This window comes from Natator depressus, chromosome 3 (assembly GCF_965152275.1).
Source record: "Natator depressus isolate rNatDep1 chromosome 3, rNatDep2.hap1, whole genome shotgun sequence".
NCBI classification, from domain to species: domain Eukaryota; kingdom Metazoa; phylum Chordata; order Testudines; family Cheloniidae; genus Natator; species Natator depressus.
Genome location: NC_134236.1, coordinates 103,791,798 through 103,808,591, shown reverse-complemented (window position 1 = coordinate 103,808,591; position 16,794 = coordinate 103,791,798). Strand labels below are relative to the sequence as shown.

Below are 16,794 nucleotides of genomic sequence, written 5' to 3'. Positions count from 1 at the left end.
AAAAGCAACACTCTTACTAACTTTATATTAAGGTTCAAATCCTCCATCTACTGTACAGACATGATTTTATTGAACTAATTAAACTGAAAGAATTAATGGTCAATATTAAATGCTAACTTTTAGTCCACTAATAAATCTATTCTGTTTAGCTGTTTAACTAGAGAACCACAGATAATTGTCTCTCTTATTAAAAACTGATTGTAGGCCTGACTCAGGAAAACACTTAAGCATATTCTCAAATCTGTCCCTGTTCAGGAGAGCATTTAAGCATGTGCGTTAGTATTTTCTTCAACAGGGATGCTTTCCTAAATTGGGGCCCATCACAGTTCTGGAAAGCACTCTGCAAAGAAACAAACTATTATTTCCTGCAAGTAATACATATTTATCATGTCAAATTAAAGCTGAGAACTAATTTGCATTATGACTACATAGATATTTGTTAATATGCATATAAATTATATTAATAAAAGTGAAGAAAATTAGCTATTTGAAATCACTAAACAAAATTACATTCTTGAATTAGACAGATTTCATAGCTGTTTAACTGTGTACCTCCTGGAAGTTCATTTTCTATTTAATGGAAAACGTGGTTGAATCTTGAACAATCAAACAGGATCACACTGAGGTTATATTGGTAGTTAAAGTCATCTGTTGTTTTAACAAAGTTACTGATCTTTTGTCATCAGTAAGCCATTTCATAGGTTGCGATTTTTTGGGCATAATCTGTATGACATACCAGGGTACAATCCAGACTGAGTAGCCATGTCACCTCTGCCCTCGAACCTTGGGTGCCCTTTAAAATGCTTTGCTACTATAGCCTACAGTCTGCTCACAAAAAGCTTCCAGCATGCAAGTCACTCCCAGCTGTGTATGTGCTGCAGCCAGCTACACCTTTGCTCTTACCAGCCTTGATAATACTGCAGGGTGACTCAGCACATCCACAGTCTTCGAATTCCCCCTAGATATGTGTGTGTTCTGTACTTCCCAGCCCTCTCCTGGACAATACAGGTTTATATAAGATCTGTTATTGCTTTACTAGAAATAATATGTATGCACCTTGTTACCCCCAAATGGAGTCTCACAGATACTTCAGTGTAAACACACTGGATTAGATAAACAATGAAACAAGTTTATAAACTACAAAGAGAGATTTTAAGTGAATACAAGTAATAAGGGGCATAAAAGTCAGAAATGGTTACAGGGAAAATAAAGATGAAATGCAACTGGTGCCTAACTTAAGCTATGTTAAATTCAAAACAGAGTTTTCTCATCACATGCACTAAGCAGTCTTACTGACCAAACTTCTTAGGTTAGGACCCCTTTTCCAGTTCAATGGCTGCTTCCTTTGTCCCTTCTGGTGCAGTGAATTGAAGGACAGAGGGAGAGGGAGTGGAGGAATGTTTGTCCTTCCTTTTTATAGTGTTAGCCCCTCTCCTGAAAAACATTTCTAAGTGAGATTTAGGACACAGAGTCTATAGGGAAGGATTTTCCCTGCTGCTTTTTCCTAACGTGTTGGAGCTTCTTTTGTTTCTCTTCCTGCTTGATGACTCTGTTTACTGCTTAAATGCAAATTAAGTAGCACATATTTCTTTGAGACAGACCTGTTTGGAACATGTGTGAAGAACAGCATACAGTGGGATCGTATAACTTCACACACAATGTTGCCACAGACATTTTCCGAGAACAGTAATGACCAGCAAATTATGAGTTTTCAGATAATACCTCACAAGGCAGATATTGAACAAAGGTTATTACAATAATGTGTCGGGTGTGGACACAGGTACATTCTGACAAGTCTGCTGCTAACTTTTTCTTCGTTTTTGGTTAAAAATATTTGCTTTGCTTTCAGAAGATGATTTTATTGCATTGGTGTTAAGGAGTTAATCATACAGTAATATTAATTTTAGTCACTAGTACCATTTTTTAGGATTTCCATAGTTTGACTTAGATCAGCTGGTTTAAAAATGCCCTCTAATGTTTACAATGGGCAAATTTTAAATAAGGAATGCTGAAATCCTTTGTCTTCCTGATGCCACAATCTAGAAACTGTAAAAGCAAAGTGTGTGGTTAAAAGGCAGCTGGGCTTGACTTTTATCAAGATAATACCTGTCAACGCTGGTACCTGGCAGCTAGCCCATGTGATTGTCTAATTGGACCCTAATGGCCCTGCAATGGATATTGCCAAAAGCCTTTTCCCAAAACCTGAGGTTCCCAGCCCCTGAGCTGTTTCGCTGAATATCTCACTCTGCATGACTAGGCCTGCTCCTGCAGGATATCTCCTGTGCCTAAATGTGTTCAGTTGTCAACTTTAGAAATTTTTCTCAAAGACAGTTCTCTAAATGAGCTCAGTGCTGCTGGGCTGGAAAAACCTCCGGGCAACCTTAGTAGAAGAAGCAGTGAGGCTACAGAGAGAAAGAAATAGCAGCGTCTTGTGGCAGAAAGAAGTAACTGAAATACAAGCTCAGGATCTTCAGTCCAAGTTGCCCAAGCGGTACTACTTGATGACTCCCTTGAGCACCTGCTGGACTGGACCCAGCAAGTTACTAACCTCAACTGAACTAGAAGCCTGCATTTTAATTTAGTCATCATACTTCATCCTTTAGTTTGTGTTTCCAAATGTACTTGGTGTTTTCAATTTTACTTTTCCTTAAGTGTATGGAAAATTGACCTTTTTAAAATAAAAATGGTCTGCAATAGAGCCCTTGTGTATCCAAACCCATTTCTGAAAACAGTCTTTTTCATGTATCTTGGTAGTTTCCTAGACATGAATTAATTACTGGTACATACTCTCTCCTTTATTTCAACCTGGGTTTATTTGAATAAATTTTATCCCCCTCTTTCCATTTGGAAAAACGGTATTGTTCCGTATTGCTACTTGCAGTTACGTTAATCAGTTGTAATCTATTTTATTTGTATAAAAATAAATAAGAATCGGAACTTAGGAAATGTATGATTTGCTTGAATTCAATGCCAGTCACCTACTTTTTTGACTTGTGTAGGACAGACTTATTAAGGTCATATTTTACTAATATTTTTATCAAGAGAAAACTACTGCTGATTAAAGATTGTGATGAATCAGCTCAGTGTTAGAGGATGGTGAATACTAACAGTGGGAGGAAATCAGACTTCTGTGTGGGGAGAGGGAGAAAGAGGGAATTCTGGAATCAAGACATGAGAGCAGCTGCTCTTTTTGGAGATCCTTGAACAGGGATGATGTGGCAGGAGGGAGGTGGACCAGCAGAGAGAGAGAGAAGAGTGGCAGAAGGGAGTCAGACCTACAGAAGTGTACTCTGGAAAGGGAAGCACTGGGAAAGGGTGGCAGGAGGGAACCTGGCACATAAGGCCAAAGTCTTTTGCACTGTTAAGCATGGCATGAGGGGATTTTCTCTAAACTTTACATTTGGCTTTCTTGATAGCACCTTTATCATACATTTTGATAGAGATTCAGTGGAACCAGAGCAGGCACACATGACAATTGTCAGCTGAATTCTTTGTGTTTTGGTAACTGAATACTAATACTGCACTATTCCTTATATTCCTAGACTAACTGAACTTAAATTGTAGATTCATCACATCCATACTATTGGCATGTTCAGAATACTGCACCTAACTTTTAAATTATTTTGCCGAGGGTTTTATATAATTTACTCTTGTTCGTATGTTGTATGCATTGATGCCCTGTATTTCTAGGGGGAGCTGGTAGTGACCCTTATATTTAGGGTCCTTAACACTTTCCATTGTTAAAGATTCCTATGATTCTTTTTTGAGACACTCCTAACTTCTCCATTGTTTGCAGAAGGACTTTGAAATCTGACAGGGAGAAAGCCCTCAGGCTAGAAAAGTTCCTTTTCTTTGTCCCATGAAATCCCATTTGGGTTTTCCTGAGTTACAAACTATTTAAAGTTGTCAATTCCCTTTTCTTGCTTATGTTCCTCAAGAACTTTCACAGCATACCAAAATAACTGAACCTTTAATTTTCTAAAGAACTAGGCCCACACCCTGGTAAAACAGCAGTAGCAGATTGGTAGTGGGAACACCAGGGAGCTGCCACAGCAGCAGTAGAAATGGGGTGGTGAGAGACTCTGGCTGGGGTGGGGTTACCCTCATTTGATTATCCCAGGGACCCAGCACATTGCCCTCATAGAATCATAGAATATCAGGGTTGGAAGGGACCTCAGGAGGTCATCTAGTCCAACCCCCTGCTCAAAGCAGGACCAATCCCCAATTAAATCATCCCAGCCCGGGCTTTGTCAAGCCTGACCTTAAAAACTTCTAAGGAAGGAGATTCTACCACCTCCCTAGGTAACGCATTCCAGTGTTTCACCACCCTCCTAGTGAAAAAGTTTTTCCTAATATCCAACCTAAACCTCCCCCACTGCAACTTGAGACCATTACTCCTTGTCCTGTCATCTTCTACCACTGAGAATAGTCTAGAACCATCCTCTTTGGAACCACCTCTCAGGTAGTTGAAAGCAGCTATCAAATCCCCCCTCATTCTTCTCTTCTGCAGACTAAACAATCCCAGTTCCCTCAGCTTCTCCTCATAAGTCATGTGTTCCAGACCCCTAATCATTTTTGTTGCCCTTCGCTGGACTCTCTCCAATTTATCCACATCCTTCTTGTAGTGTGGGGCCCAAAACTGGACACAGTACTCCAGATGAGGCCTCACCAATGTCGAATAGAGGGGAACGATCACGTCCCTCGATCTGCTCGCTATGCCCCTACTTGTACATCCCAAAATGCCATTGGCCTTCTTGGCAACAAGGGCACACTGTTGACTCATATCCAGCTTCTCGTCCACTGTAACCCCTAGGTCCTTTTCCGCAGAACTGCTGCCTAGCCATTCGGTCCCTAGTCTGTAGCTGTGCATTGGGTTCTTCCGTCCTAAGTGCAGGACCCTGCATTTATCCTTATTGAACCTCATCAGGTTTCTTTTGGCCCAATCCTCCAATTTGTCCAGGTCCCTCTGTATCCTATCTCTGCCCTCCAACGTATCTACCACTCCTCCCAGTTTAGTATCATCCGCAAATTTGCTAAGAGTGCAATCCACACCATCCTCCAGATCATTTATCAAGATATTGAACAAAACCGGCCCCAGGACCGACCCCTGGGGCACTCCACTTGACACCGGCTGCCAACTAGACATGGAGCCATTGATCACTACCCGTTGAGCCGACAATCTAGCCAACTTTCTACCCACCTTATAGTACATTCATCCAGTCCATACTTCTTTAACTTGCTGACAAGAATACTGTGGGAGACCGTGTCAAAAGCTTTGCTAAAGTCAAGAAACAATACATCCACTGCTTTCCCTTCATCCACAGAACCAGTAATCTCATCATAGAAGGCGATTAGATTAGTCAGGCATGACCTTCCCTTGGTGAATCCATGCTGACTGTTCCTGATCACTTTACTCTCATCTAAGTGCTTCAGGATTGATTCCTTGAGGACCTGCTCCATGATTTTTCCGGGGACTGAGGTGAGGCTGACCGGCCTGTAGTTCCCAGGATCCTCCTTCTTCCCTTTTTTAAAGATTGGCACTACATTAGCCTTTTTCCAGTCATCTGGGACTTCCCCCGTTCGCCACGAGTTTTCAAAGATAATGGCCAATGGCTCTGCAATCACATCCGCCAATTCCTTTAGCACTCTCGGATGCAACTCGTCCGGCCCCATGGACTTGTGCACGTCCAGCTTTTCTAAATAGTCCCTAACCACCTCTTTCTCCACAGAGGGCTGGCCATCTACTCCCCATGTTGCGATGCCCAGCGCAGCAGTCTGGGAGCTGTCCTTGTTAGTGAAGACAGAGGCAAAAAAAGCATTGAGCACATTAGCTTTTTCCACATCCTCTGTCACTAGGTTGCCTTCCTCATTCAGTAAGAGCAGTAAGGGCCCTGGCAACCTGTCCTCCTTTCTGGGAGTACCATGTTGGACAACAATTCCCACCACATTGAATGCAGGGAGTATTAGAGAGTGCTAAGTTGGGCCAGGCTTCTCTTGGACCCAGCTCATGGTGCCATCAGGTCATCAATGCTTCTCCCTTCCCGGGGAGAACAACCTATCCTTTTAACAGCTACTGTAATTAGACCTGTAGCTCAAGTGATAAGTCTGTCCAGTAGTGAAAGTTCAGGTTTCAGCCTTGATATTCTAGTGATATGTGTTATAGGGTTCGTTACATAGTGAGACATAATGAGATTTAGTTTTATTGTATTCCTTTAAAAATACAAAAACCCTAAATTACATATAAACAACCCTGAGATAAGTCATTTAGATTTCAAAGTTAAGAGAGATTTATGGTTGCCCATGCAACTTTAGTATTGTGGCCTTGTTGTATGCATTATGATACAGTCTTCAATGGCAATAATCACATCCTATTCTTTTGCCACAAGATCTCTGCCTCATTACATGGACATGGGGACAGAATTAAGGTTGCCTAGGCAATTGTAAAACTGGCCTTTCTTAACTCAACTATGTAACCTAAATAACTTTCTTTTAATATAGGGTTTTTATATATAATTTATCTTTATCTTGTTCAGCAAAGTCTTAGAATTTAATATGACCTATGAACTCAGTGTGGTTTGTTTCATGGAACTATTAAGACTTGACCTAAAATGTTAATGTTGATTATTTCTGCAGTTGCACAGCAGGAGGCTGAAATAGTAAAAGATCTCAATGGGTCACTCGCATCAACAACATCCAGAGGGCCACAAATTCTTAGCAATTCTTCTCATATTTCTGCACAGAAAGATTCAACAATGTCTCCAGCAAATCAATTTGTCAGTGTTGCAAGAGTATCTATGAGAATGCAGAAAGTGAAGCAGAAACTTGACTCTGTTATGGTATGTCAAATTTATTTATATTTCCAAGAAAATTGTAAAGTCCTCTCATACAATGCCTATATTCTATACAGCACAAGCACATATTACAAAACATCTGTATATTGTTTGTAGGTCTATTCTCCTTTTGATAAATGAATATAACTCCCATTATTGTCAATGCACTTATTGTGCCTGTTCAGAGACTAGATCATGTAAATATAAGTTATTTTTGATATCTGTTTTTTACCACCCATCAGTGACCAGAGGTTCTTTTGGTAACACCCATTAGCATTAATGTGAATTACATACCTACATATCCTGACTGTTTTTAAGGGATCCATCTTCATCATATTTTTGCTTTTCAGAAGATAAAATTTGGTGGCATTCACAATTCAGCTAGTCATGTCTAAGATGTACAGCACCCCCTGAAAATTCTTTCCTCACCTCAGTAGTAATAATAATATTTCCACTTAAAGTATAGGCAAAAAATAGTCCTGTCTCTAAGTTACACAAGGAGTATTAATACTAATTACAGGAAATTCTTGTGTGCTTGATACATTTCAAGACACACAATACCTAACCTTGTATGGGATAACAGTGCCTTCAGATTTTAATCTAGTACTGTGCCTTGATACATATACATGACATAGTTCTACTCAACTATGGTTAATCAGAGATCAATAATTAAGTCTGAAAAACAAAGTTTTACTGATAGGTAAATATTTCTGACGTAATTGGAGGCAAAAAACCAAATTATACAGCCACCATACATCTCTGCGAAAAGCGAACAACAGCCTTATATCAGAATCAAGAAAAGAACTTTGCAAGTCTTGAATGAACACACACAATTAAAATTTTTGGCATTGCTTAAAAATGACAAATGTTTATGTCTCTGATAAGTTACATAGTTATGCTATATCTTTCAAGACTGTAAACTCACATGACTATAATACTAATTCAGAAATATTCATGCAATTACTAAATAGTTTTATGGAGGTTTCATTTTTAATTAAAATGCATTTGTCGGTTTGACATCACTAGTATTTAAATTTTAAAATAATTGCTTGTTATAGAAAATTTACTGTTATCTCACCTGCTTTTTCTTTTAGTAATCATTAAATTGAAGAAACTTGTTCAATTATATATTTGCACATAAGATCATGTTTACTTGAGTGACAGGTAGTTAGGAAACATCCAACCACAATTATTTTATCATTAAATCTCATTCTTTAAATCAATATAATTAAATGTGATTAGGTCCACGTGTATCCTGATAATCTAGTTTATGTATGCATTAAAGGCTAAATTTTTTACCATATGTCTGAATTGTATCTACAACTTTTGCAGAAGCATATACAAAACTACCCATTTTTCATACATCAATGAGCTTTTCATACATAACTTGCACACACCTGCATTTTGCCTGTGCAAATTAGGCATCTACATTGAAAAAATTAACCATTTGGGCTCAGTGTTGATCTGATTATATATAAGCATATATCCTTTTTATTCCTTTATGTGTCTTCTCCATTCCTGGAATAGCTTCTGCTTGAGCAATGAAGAATCATTTTCAGTCAAGTTGTGGCCACTACCTTCCGTGCCACTCTTTGTACCCAGTCAACCTTGCTTCTCTCTTGTCAGGAGGGGGGCATTCGTGAATAAAGCAAGAAGCTTCCTTTTCTCCCCTTTTCCCCATGGCAAAGCATGCAGCCTTGGAAGCATGCCTATCCTTTGTTAGCCCAGAGAATGGGAGACTAGAGCAAAGAACTGAATCTTGGTCTCTGCTTTAGCAGTGAACAGCACTAGTACTAGGAGATCAAGTCAGGCTATATTTAAGTAAAATGAGTTACTGTATATTATCTTAAGCTTAAAAGAGATGCCAGAATTTTCTTTGTTAATCAAGTGTTGTTGATTGGCCTCTGCCTCTCAGAGAAATTGGATTGATATACACTATAGTAAATCTTGGCAGCGCTTCCTATTTATCTGTGCTTCAGGGGATTAAATCTTGATAATTCTCTCAATTTAAAATAAACTTCAGTGACAAAACATTTAATGCCTAAGTGTTAGCCTAACATAGCAAGTCACTAAAAAATTCTTTGTATTGGATTTCTCTATTTGTATAATAAAATTCCCACTATCCATTAGCGGCAAAAATACCAATTTAGCTTTTTCATTATCAGAAGATTGTGTAGTATTTCTCATTATGTGGTTGTGGGGAGGAGATTTCATACTGTTACATTAGGGCTGTGAAATGACACTTTTGAAATATCCAGAATTAAACTACTAACTTAATTGCTATCATTTTAGAAGTAAGAAAAGCCTAGTATTTTACAGCGCTTGTAACAAGTCCATTTTTCTTTCTTAGTGCTGGAGTCAACCATGTATTGGCTGAGTTACCTCGGATGCCAAACTACTCCTGAGCAATATTACACACACCCCTTTTTTTCTTCAATTTTTTCTTCTACTTTTCTCAATACTTTTTTTTGGAAATTTTTATTGAAAAAAAATTGTTAAAGTGATAACTGAAAATTTTCATTTATTGAAAACCTGCAACCAGTATAGGTTTGAAGGCTTTTAAGAGCAATGACAACAGAAGGTTAGGATTTAAAATTAAGAGATCTCACCTTTTGTACAAACTGTAAAAATCACTGTGGTTTTTGTGGTCTTCCAGCATATACTTACCTCAGAGAACCTTTAGTATGAGAGAAACTAGGAGCTTTTTACTTCAGGTGACTTCTAATCACTTATAATGTGCTAATTCATAGCATTATTCTATCTGACTACAAAATCTGATTTTGGAAAATCCTTCAGATTGTCCCCTTACAGAATATACTGGAGATGTAAAATATCTCCCTATTGGTAAAAAACAGAAATTTACAGAACTTATGCCACTGTGCCTCTGAACGAGTATGCAGCCTTTTTGACAAAAATTTGAAGCACTGGTGAAACATGATACTGATAATATCTTAACCAGTGGTTTTCAACCTTTTCTCGTTTGCAGACCCCTAAAAAAAAATTCAAATGGAGGTGCAGACCCCTTTGGAAATATTGAACATAGTCTGCAGACTCCCAGGGTCCATGGACCACTGTTCTATGGTAATGACAACCTTTTGTGGACCCCATAGACAAAGTCTGCGGACTCCCATGGGTTCACAGGTTGAAAGCCATTGATCTAAGTGATCAAGTAGAAGAAGCTGGCAACTTGTCCTTTTTGTCTGCATTAAAGACTAAGAGGCAGATCCTCAGCTTGTGTAAATTATCATAGCTCCATTGCCAATGTACTGAGGATCTCCCTCCACACCCTCTCCCCTCAAGGCCTTCTCTAATTTAGTACATCCTGGAATACCTTGCGTAACAACTTTGGCTTTGAATTCAGGTCAGAAAGATAGGGGTTCCCATAACAGCTATTACAGGTTTCCATGGAGAAATAGAAAATCTCAAGATGAGTATACACCAAATGATCGAAACGTTGTAAAAGCAGTGTTAGTCTTGTGGATATTTCAGTACCGGTATAGGCAGAAGGAGTGGGATCCCTGAACTCAGTCAGTTCTATATTAGAAAATCTTCATCTACCACCTCTTAAATGTGGTACTGATATTCTGTAATCTATGCTGAAGTTGCCCCCTTTCTCTTCCCAAAGAAGCTTTAGCTTTCCTCCAAAATAACCTTGCATGCACAATTTCTAGTGAGCCATTTTTATTAAACCTGACTTCCCATGTTTGAAGTAGGACCATACATCTAATGCTGTTTGTAATTAGAAATAATAAACTGTTTTCACTCCAAATTTAAAACATTTAAATCCACAAAAATGGTACAATATAAAAATAGTACCCTACCTACTTATTAAAGGTAATTGAACAACATGCTAGATCTTGGATTAAACTCATGTTTATAATGCATTATGAGAACTATGTTCTAAATTCATATGTTTTATTTCTAAGTTTCTGTTTTGCTAGATAAGGGTGTAAATAGGTATGGATGAGGAATCCTACTGTAAAGATGTGTTTGTCTTTTAATTTTACAAAAATGTTTCTTCTACATATTTTAAATACTATAAGTGCTCCCTCAGTAGAGAACAGGATGTAAAATGGATTTCAATAGATTCCCACGCCTAAAAGGATTAATGCACACATTTATTAAATTTATTTTACCTAGACGCACAAACACTGTAATGGGACAACTCTGCCTTAATAGGTTCTCTTGGCACCCAATCTAATTACAAGATAATACTCTACAAACACACTGCATATAGCCTGCAAACAATCAAATGCCTAAATTAGTAAAAATAAATATAGGTAGAGGGGAAAGCCTGAGGTATTAAAACAAAAAGACATAGAAAAGACTTATGAAAGACTTGCAGAGTTTATTTATAATTAGACTTTTTGTAATTGATAATAGGTTGGAGAGGGAAAGCATTTCTATGTGTGACATTCTATGTGTTGAACAGCTGTATCCCCTCAATTCTCCAACCTGGGATACCTTTTTTACACTGCTGTGCTGTGAAAGTGACCATTACTGGTCTGCTCTCACACAGCCTCTAACATGTAAATTACTCCCAGCTGTATTATATATGAGTGCTCTAGCCAGTGACTCCTGAATTATATTACAGAGTAACACCAGCAAATTCCCAGTCCCAGATCTGTCCCTAGAAATGTGTGTCTTGTACTGCCCAGTATTCTCCTGGACAACACAAGCTCATAGGAAGTTTATTTCATTATTAGAAAATTATAAGCACAAACCTTGTTATCTCAAATTGAGTTTCCCAAACACTTCAGTCCAAATACACACTGGCTTAGTTAAAACAAACAAGTTTATTAACAGAAAGTTAGATTTTAAGTGATTGCAAGTAATGAGGCCTAAAAGTTAGAATTAGTTTTGAAGAAATATAAAATAAAACACAAACTAATACCTAACTTAATAAACTAAGTGAACTTAAAGCAAAAGGGTCTTTCTCATCACCTGTTTTTTTGCAGTCTTACTGTCTGGATGCCTTTTAGCAAAAACCCCTCCCCCAGTCCCGTGCTTCTTACCTTGTCCTTCAGGCATTGTGGATGTTGTGGGCAGAGAGAAAGGGCACAGAGATGATTTGTGTCCCCTGTTCTCACTTCTTATAGTTATTTTCCTATTTGAAAATCATCATCATCTGAGTTTCAAGAGACAGACGGTCTGTGGGATGGGAACTTCCAGCTGTTTGTTTACCAACATGTACACTTCTCGCTCACACCCTTTTTCCTGACAAGAATGGCCCCTTAACCAGGTGATAGTCCATTTGATTACACTGACACCTGGCTGAGGTGCTGGCTAGCCTTTAGTCTCTGGGGAACTGGTTTGAAGCTGGTGGAATAGTAGTCATGACTGGGCTACAGGTATTGAAGGGTATGTGCTGTTTAGGAAAGACCAAAATAAAGGTAAAGGTGGTGGAGTAGCACTGTATATCGATGATGAGATAGAATGTAAAGAAATAAGAAGCGATGAAATGGATATGACTGAGTCTGTCTGGGCAAAAATTAAATTGGGGAAGAAAACTATTAGAGCATCCCCTGGGATAGTGCTTGGGGTGTGCTATAGACCGCCAGGATCTAATTTGGATATGGATAGAGCCCTTTTTAATGTTTTTAATAAAGTAAATACTAATGGAAACTGTGTGATCATGGGAGACTTTAATTTTCCAGATATAGACTGGAGGACGAGTGCTAGTAATAATAATAGGGCTCAGATTTTCCTAGATGCGATAGCTGATGGATTCCTTCAGCAAGTAGTTGCTGAACCGACTAGAGGGGATGCCATTATAGATTTGGTCTTGGTGAGTAATGAGGACCTCATAGAAGAAATGGTTGTAGGGGATAATCTTGGCTCAAGTGATCATGAGCTAATTCAGTTCAAACTGAATGGAAGGATTAATAAAAATAAATCTGCAGCTAGGGTTTTTGATTTTAAAAGGGCTGACTTTCAAAAATTAAGAAAATTAGTTAGGGAAGTGGATTGGACTGAAGAATTTATGGATCTAAAGGTAGAGGAGGCCTGGGATTATTTTAAATCAAAGCTGCAGAAGCTATCGGAAGCCTGCATCCCAAGAAAGGGGAAAAAAATTCATAGACAGGAGTTGTAGACCAAGTTGGATGAGCAAGCATCTTAGAGAGGTAATTAAGAAAAAGCAGAAAGCATATAGGGAGTGGAAGAAGGGAGGGATCAGCAAGGAAAGCTACCTTATTGAGGTCAGAACATGTAGGGATAAAGTGAGACAGGCTAAAAGTCAAGTAGAGTTGGACCTTGCAAAGGGAATTAAAACCAATAGTAAAAGGTTCTATAGTCATATAAATAGGAAGAAAACAAAGAAAGAAGAAGTGGGACCGCTAAAAACTGAGGATGGAGTTTCAGAGTTACAGCCGTGTTAGTCTGTATTCGCAAAAAGAAAGGAGTACTTGTGGCACCTTAGAGACTAACCAATTTATTTGAGCATGAGCTTTCGTGAGCTACAGCTCACTTCATCGGATGCATACTGTGAAAATTGCAGAAGACAATGTGTGTGTGTTTTTTTTGGGGGGGGGGGGCGCGAGAAAACCTGGATTTGTGCTGGAAATGGCCCACCTTGATTTTCATGCACGTTGTAAGGAGAGAGTGGTCACTTTGGATAGGCTATTACCAGCAGGAGAGTGAGTTTGTGTGTGTATGGGGGTGGGGGGGTGAGAAAACCTGTATTTGTGCTGGAAATGGCCCACCTTGATTTTCATGCACGTTGTAAGGAGAGTGGTCACTTTGGATAGGCTATTACCAGCAGGAGAGCGAGTTTGTGTGTGGGGCTTTTGGAGGGGGGTGAGAGAACCTGGATTTCTGCAGGAAATGGCCCACCTTGATTATCATACACATTGTGAAGAGAGTGGTCACTTTGGATGGGCTATTACCAGCAAGAGAGTGAGTTTGTCTGTGGGGGGCGGAGAGTGAGAACCTGGATTTGTGCTGGAAATGGCCCATCTTGATGATCACTTTAGATAAGCTATTACCAGCAGGAGAGTGGGGTGGGAGGAGGTATTGGTTCATGGTATCTGTGTATATAATAATGTCTTCTGCAATTTCCACAGTATGCATCCGATGAAGTGAGCGTGTAGCTCAACGAAAGCTCATGCTCAAATAAATTGGTTAGTCTCTAAGGTGCCACAAGTACTCCTTTTCTTTTTGAGGATGGAGTGGAGGTCAAGGATAATCTAGGCATGGCCCAATATCTCAACAAATACTTTGCCTCAGTCTTTAATAAGACTAAAGAGGATCTTAGGGATAATGGTACCATGACAAATGGGAATGAGGATATGGAGGTAGGCATTACCATATTTGAGGTAGAAGCGAAACTCAAACAGCTTAATGGGACTAAATCGGGGGGCCCAGATAATCTTCATCCAAGAATATTAAAAGAATTGCCACAAGAAATTGCAAGCCCATTAGCAAGAATTTTTAATGAATCTGTAAACTCAGGGGTTGTACCGTATGATTGGAGAATTGCTAACATAGTTCCTATTTTTAAGAAAGGGAAAAAAAGTGATCCGAGTAATTATAGGCCTGTTAGTTTGACATCTGTAGTATGCAAGGTCTTGGAAAAAATTTTGAAGGAGAAGGTAGTTAAGGACATTGAAGTCAATGGTAAATGGGACAAAATACAACATGGTTTTACAAAAGGTAGATCGTGCCAAACCAACCTGATCTCCTTCTTTGAGAAAGTAACAGATTTTTTTAGACAAAGGAAACGCAGTGGATCTAATTTACCTAGATTTTAGTAAGGCGTTTGATACCGTGCCACATGGGGAATTATTAGTTAAATTGGATAAGATGGGCATCAATAGGAAAATTCAAAGGTGGATAGGGAATTGGTTAAAGGGGAGACTACAACGGGTCCTACTGAAAGGTGAACTGTCAAGCTGGAGGGAGGTTACCAGTGGAGTTCCTCAAGGATCAGTTTTGGGACCAATCTTATTTAATCTTTTTATTACTGACCTGGGCACAAAAAGTGGGAGTGTGCTAATAAAGTTTGCAGATGATACAAAGCTGGGAGGTATTGCTAATTTAGAGAAGGACAGGGATACCCTACAGGAGGATCTGGATGACCTTGTAAACTGGAGTAATAGGAATAGGATGAAATTTAATAGTGAGAAGTGTAAGGTCATGCATTTAGGGATTAATAACAAGAATTTTAGTTATAAGCTGAGGACGCATCAATTAGAAGTAACGGAGGAGGAAAAGGACCTTGGAGTATTGGTTGATCATAGGATGACTATGAGCTGCCAATGTGATATGGCTGTGAAAAAAGCTAATGTAGTCTTGGGATGCATCAGGAGAGGTATTTCCAGTAGGGATAAGGAGGTTTTAGTACCGTTATACAAGGCACTGGTGAGACCTCACCTGGAATACTGTGTGCAGTTCTGGTCTCCCATGTTTAAGAAGGATGAATTCAAACTGGAACAGGTACAGAGAAGGGCTACTAGGATGATCCGAGGAATGGAAAACTTGTCTTATGAAAGGAGACTCAGGGAGCTTGGCTTGTTTAGCCTAACTAAAAGAAGGTTGAGGGGAGATATGATTGCTCTCTATAAATATATCAGAGGTATAAATACCAGAGAGGGGGAGGAATTATTTAAACTCAGTACCAATGTGGACACAAGAACAAATGGATATAAACTGGCCACTAGGAAATTTAGATTAGAAATTAGACGAAGGTTTCTAACCATCAGAGGAGTGAAGTTTTGGAATAGCCTTCCGAGGGAAGCAGAGGGGGCAAAAGATCTATCTTGCTTTAAGATTAAACTCGATAAGCTTATGGAGGAGATGGTATGATGGGATAACATGGTTTTGGTAATTAAATATTCATGGTAAATAGGTCCAATGGCCTGTGATGGGTTATTAGATGGGGTAAGATCCGAGTTACCCGGGAAAGAATTTTCTGTAGTATCTGGCTGATGAATCTTGCCCATATGCTCAGGGTTTAGCTGATCGCCATATTTGGGGTCGGGAAGGAATTTTCCTCCAGGGCAGATTGGAAGGCCCTGGAGGTTTTTCACCTTCCTCTGTAGCATGGGGCACAGGTCACTTGCTGGAGGATTCTCTGCTCCTTGAAGTCTTTAAACTACGATTTGAGGACTTCAATAGCACCGATATAGGTGTGAGGTTTTTTTTTTGTAGGAGTGGTGGGTGAAATTCTGTGGTCTGCGTTGTGCAGGAGGGCAGACTAGATGATCATAATGGTCCCTTCTGACCTAAATATCTATGAATCTATGAAGCTGTTTTCCTAGACTTGGAACATGTTTTACACAGCAAAATTTTATAATTTTACATACAATGGTGCCACACATATTTTACCAGGACAATAAAGTTCAGCAGATTACAGGTTTTCAAATGATATCTCACAAGGCATACATTGTACAAAATTTTATAATAGTCTTGGAAAAAGGGTTAACATAAAGGTACAGACTGTGACACTATGTAGGCATTGTTTGTTGGTTGTGACTTCAGGTTGTTGTGTTTTGTCATTTACTAGTTCTATTTCTAATCTGCATGTTTCCAATTGTCAACAGGGTGCAGAAGCACTTTGAAGAGTAACATTGATAAGGGGGGTGTGTATGAAAATTGAGTATATATACCTTTTTTCCCACCAGCTGCGGCTGTTGTCCATGCAATCTGTGATATGTAATAAAATTTTTGGAGCCCTAAACAAGATGAAAATGTTTCTTTCAACTAAGGGGGAACACCACATAGGATATGACATAAACTTCTCTTTCCCAAAAAAGTCTCCATTAAGCAAAAGAATGCAGTGCAGTGCAGAGAAGGCAATACACTTCAAACATGAATTGAAGTGCTAAAGTAAACCGAAAAGAAATATTGTATTAGAAAAAAATTAAACAGTTTATTACAATATAATTTATTATGCTAATATAGGATTTAATAGAACCCCAAACTATTAATATTCACAGGAAAGATATGTTCTGACTATAATAAG

General features: G+C 38.9%; 1 protein-coding gene across 8 annotated transcripts in view; it reads left to right on the top strand.

The window, feature by feature from the left end:
• AHI1 (Abelson helper integration site 1) overlaps nt 1-16,794 on the top strand; it is a 195,510-nt gene that overhangs the window by 58,205 nt on the left and 120,511 nt on the right. For 7 of the 8 annotated variants that reach the window (XM_074948472.1, XM_074948471.1, XM_074948469.1 and 4 more), the window contains one exon: nt 6,634-6,836. In XM_074948472.1, the coding sequence (XP_074804573.1) occupies nt 6,634-6,836 (203 nt within the window). The remainder of the gene's footprint in view (nt 1-6,633; nt 6,837-16,794) is intronic. The other variant, XM_074948474.1, reaches the window with a different exon arrangement.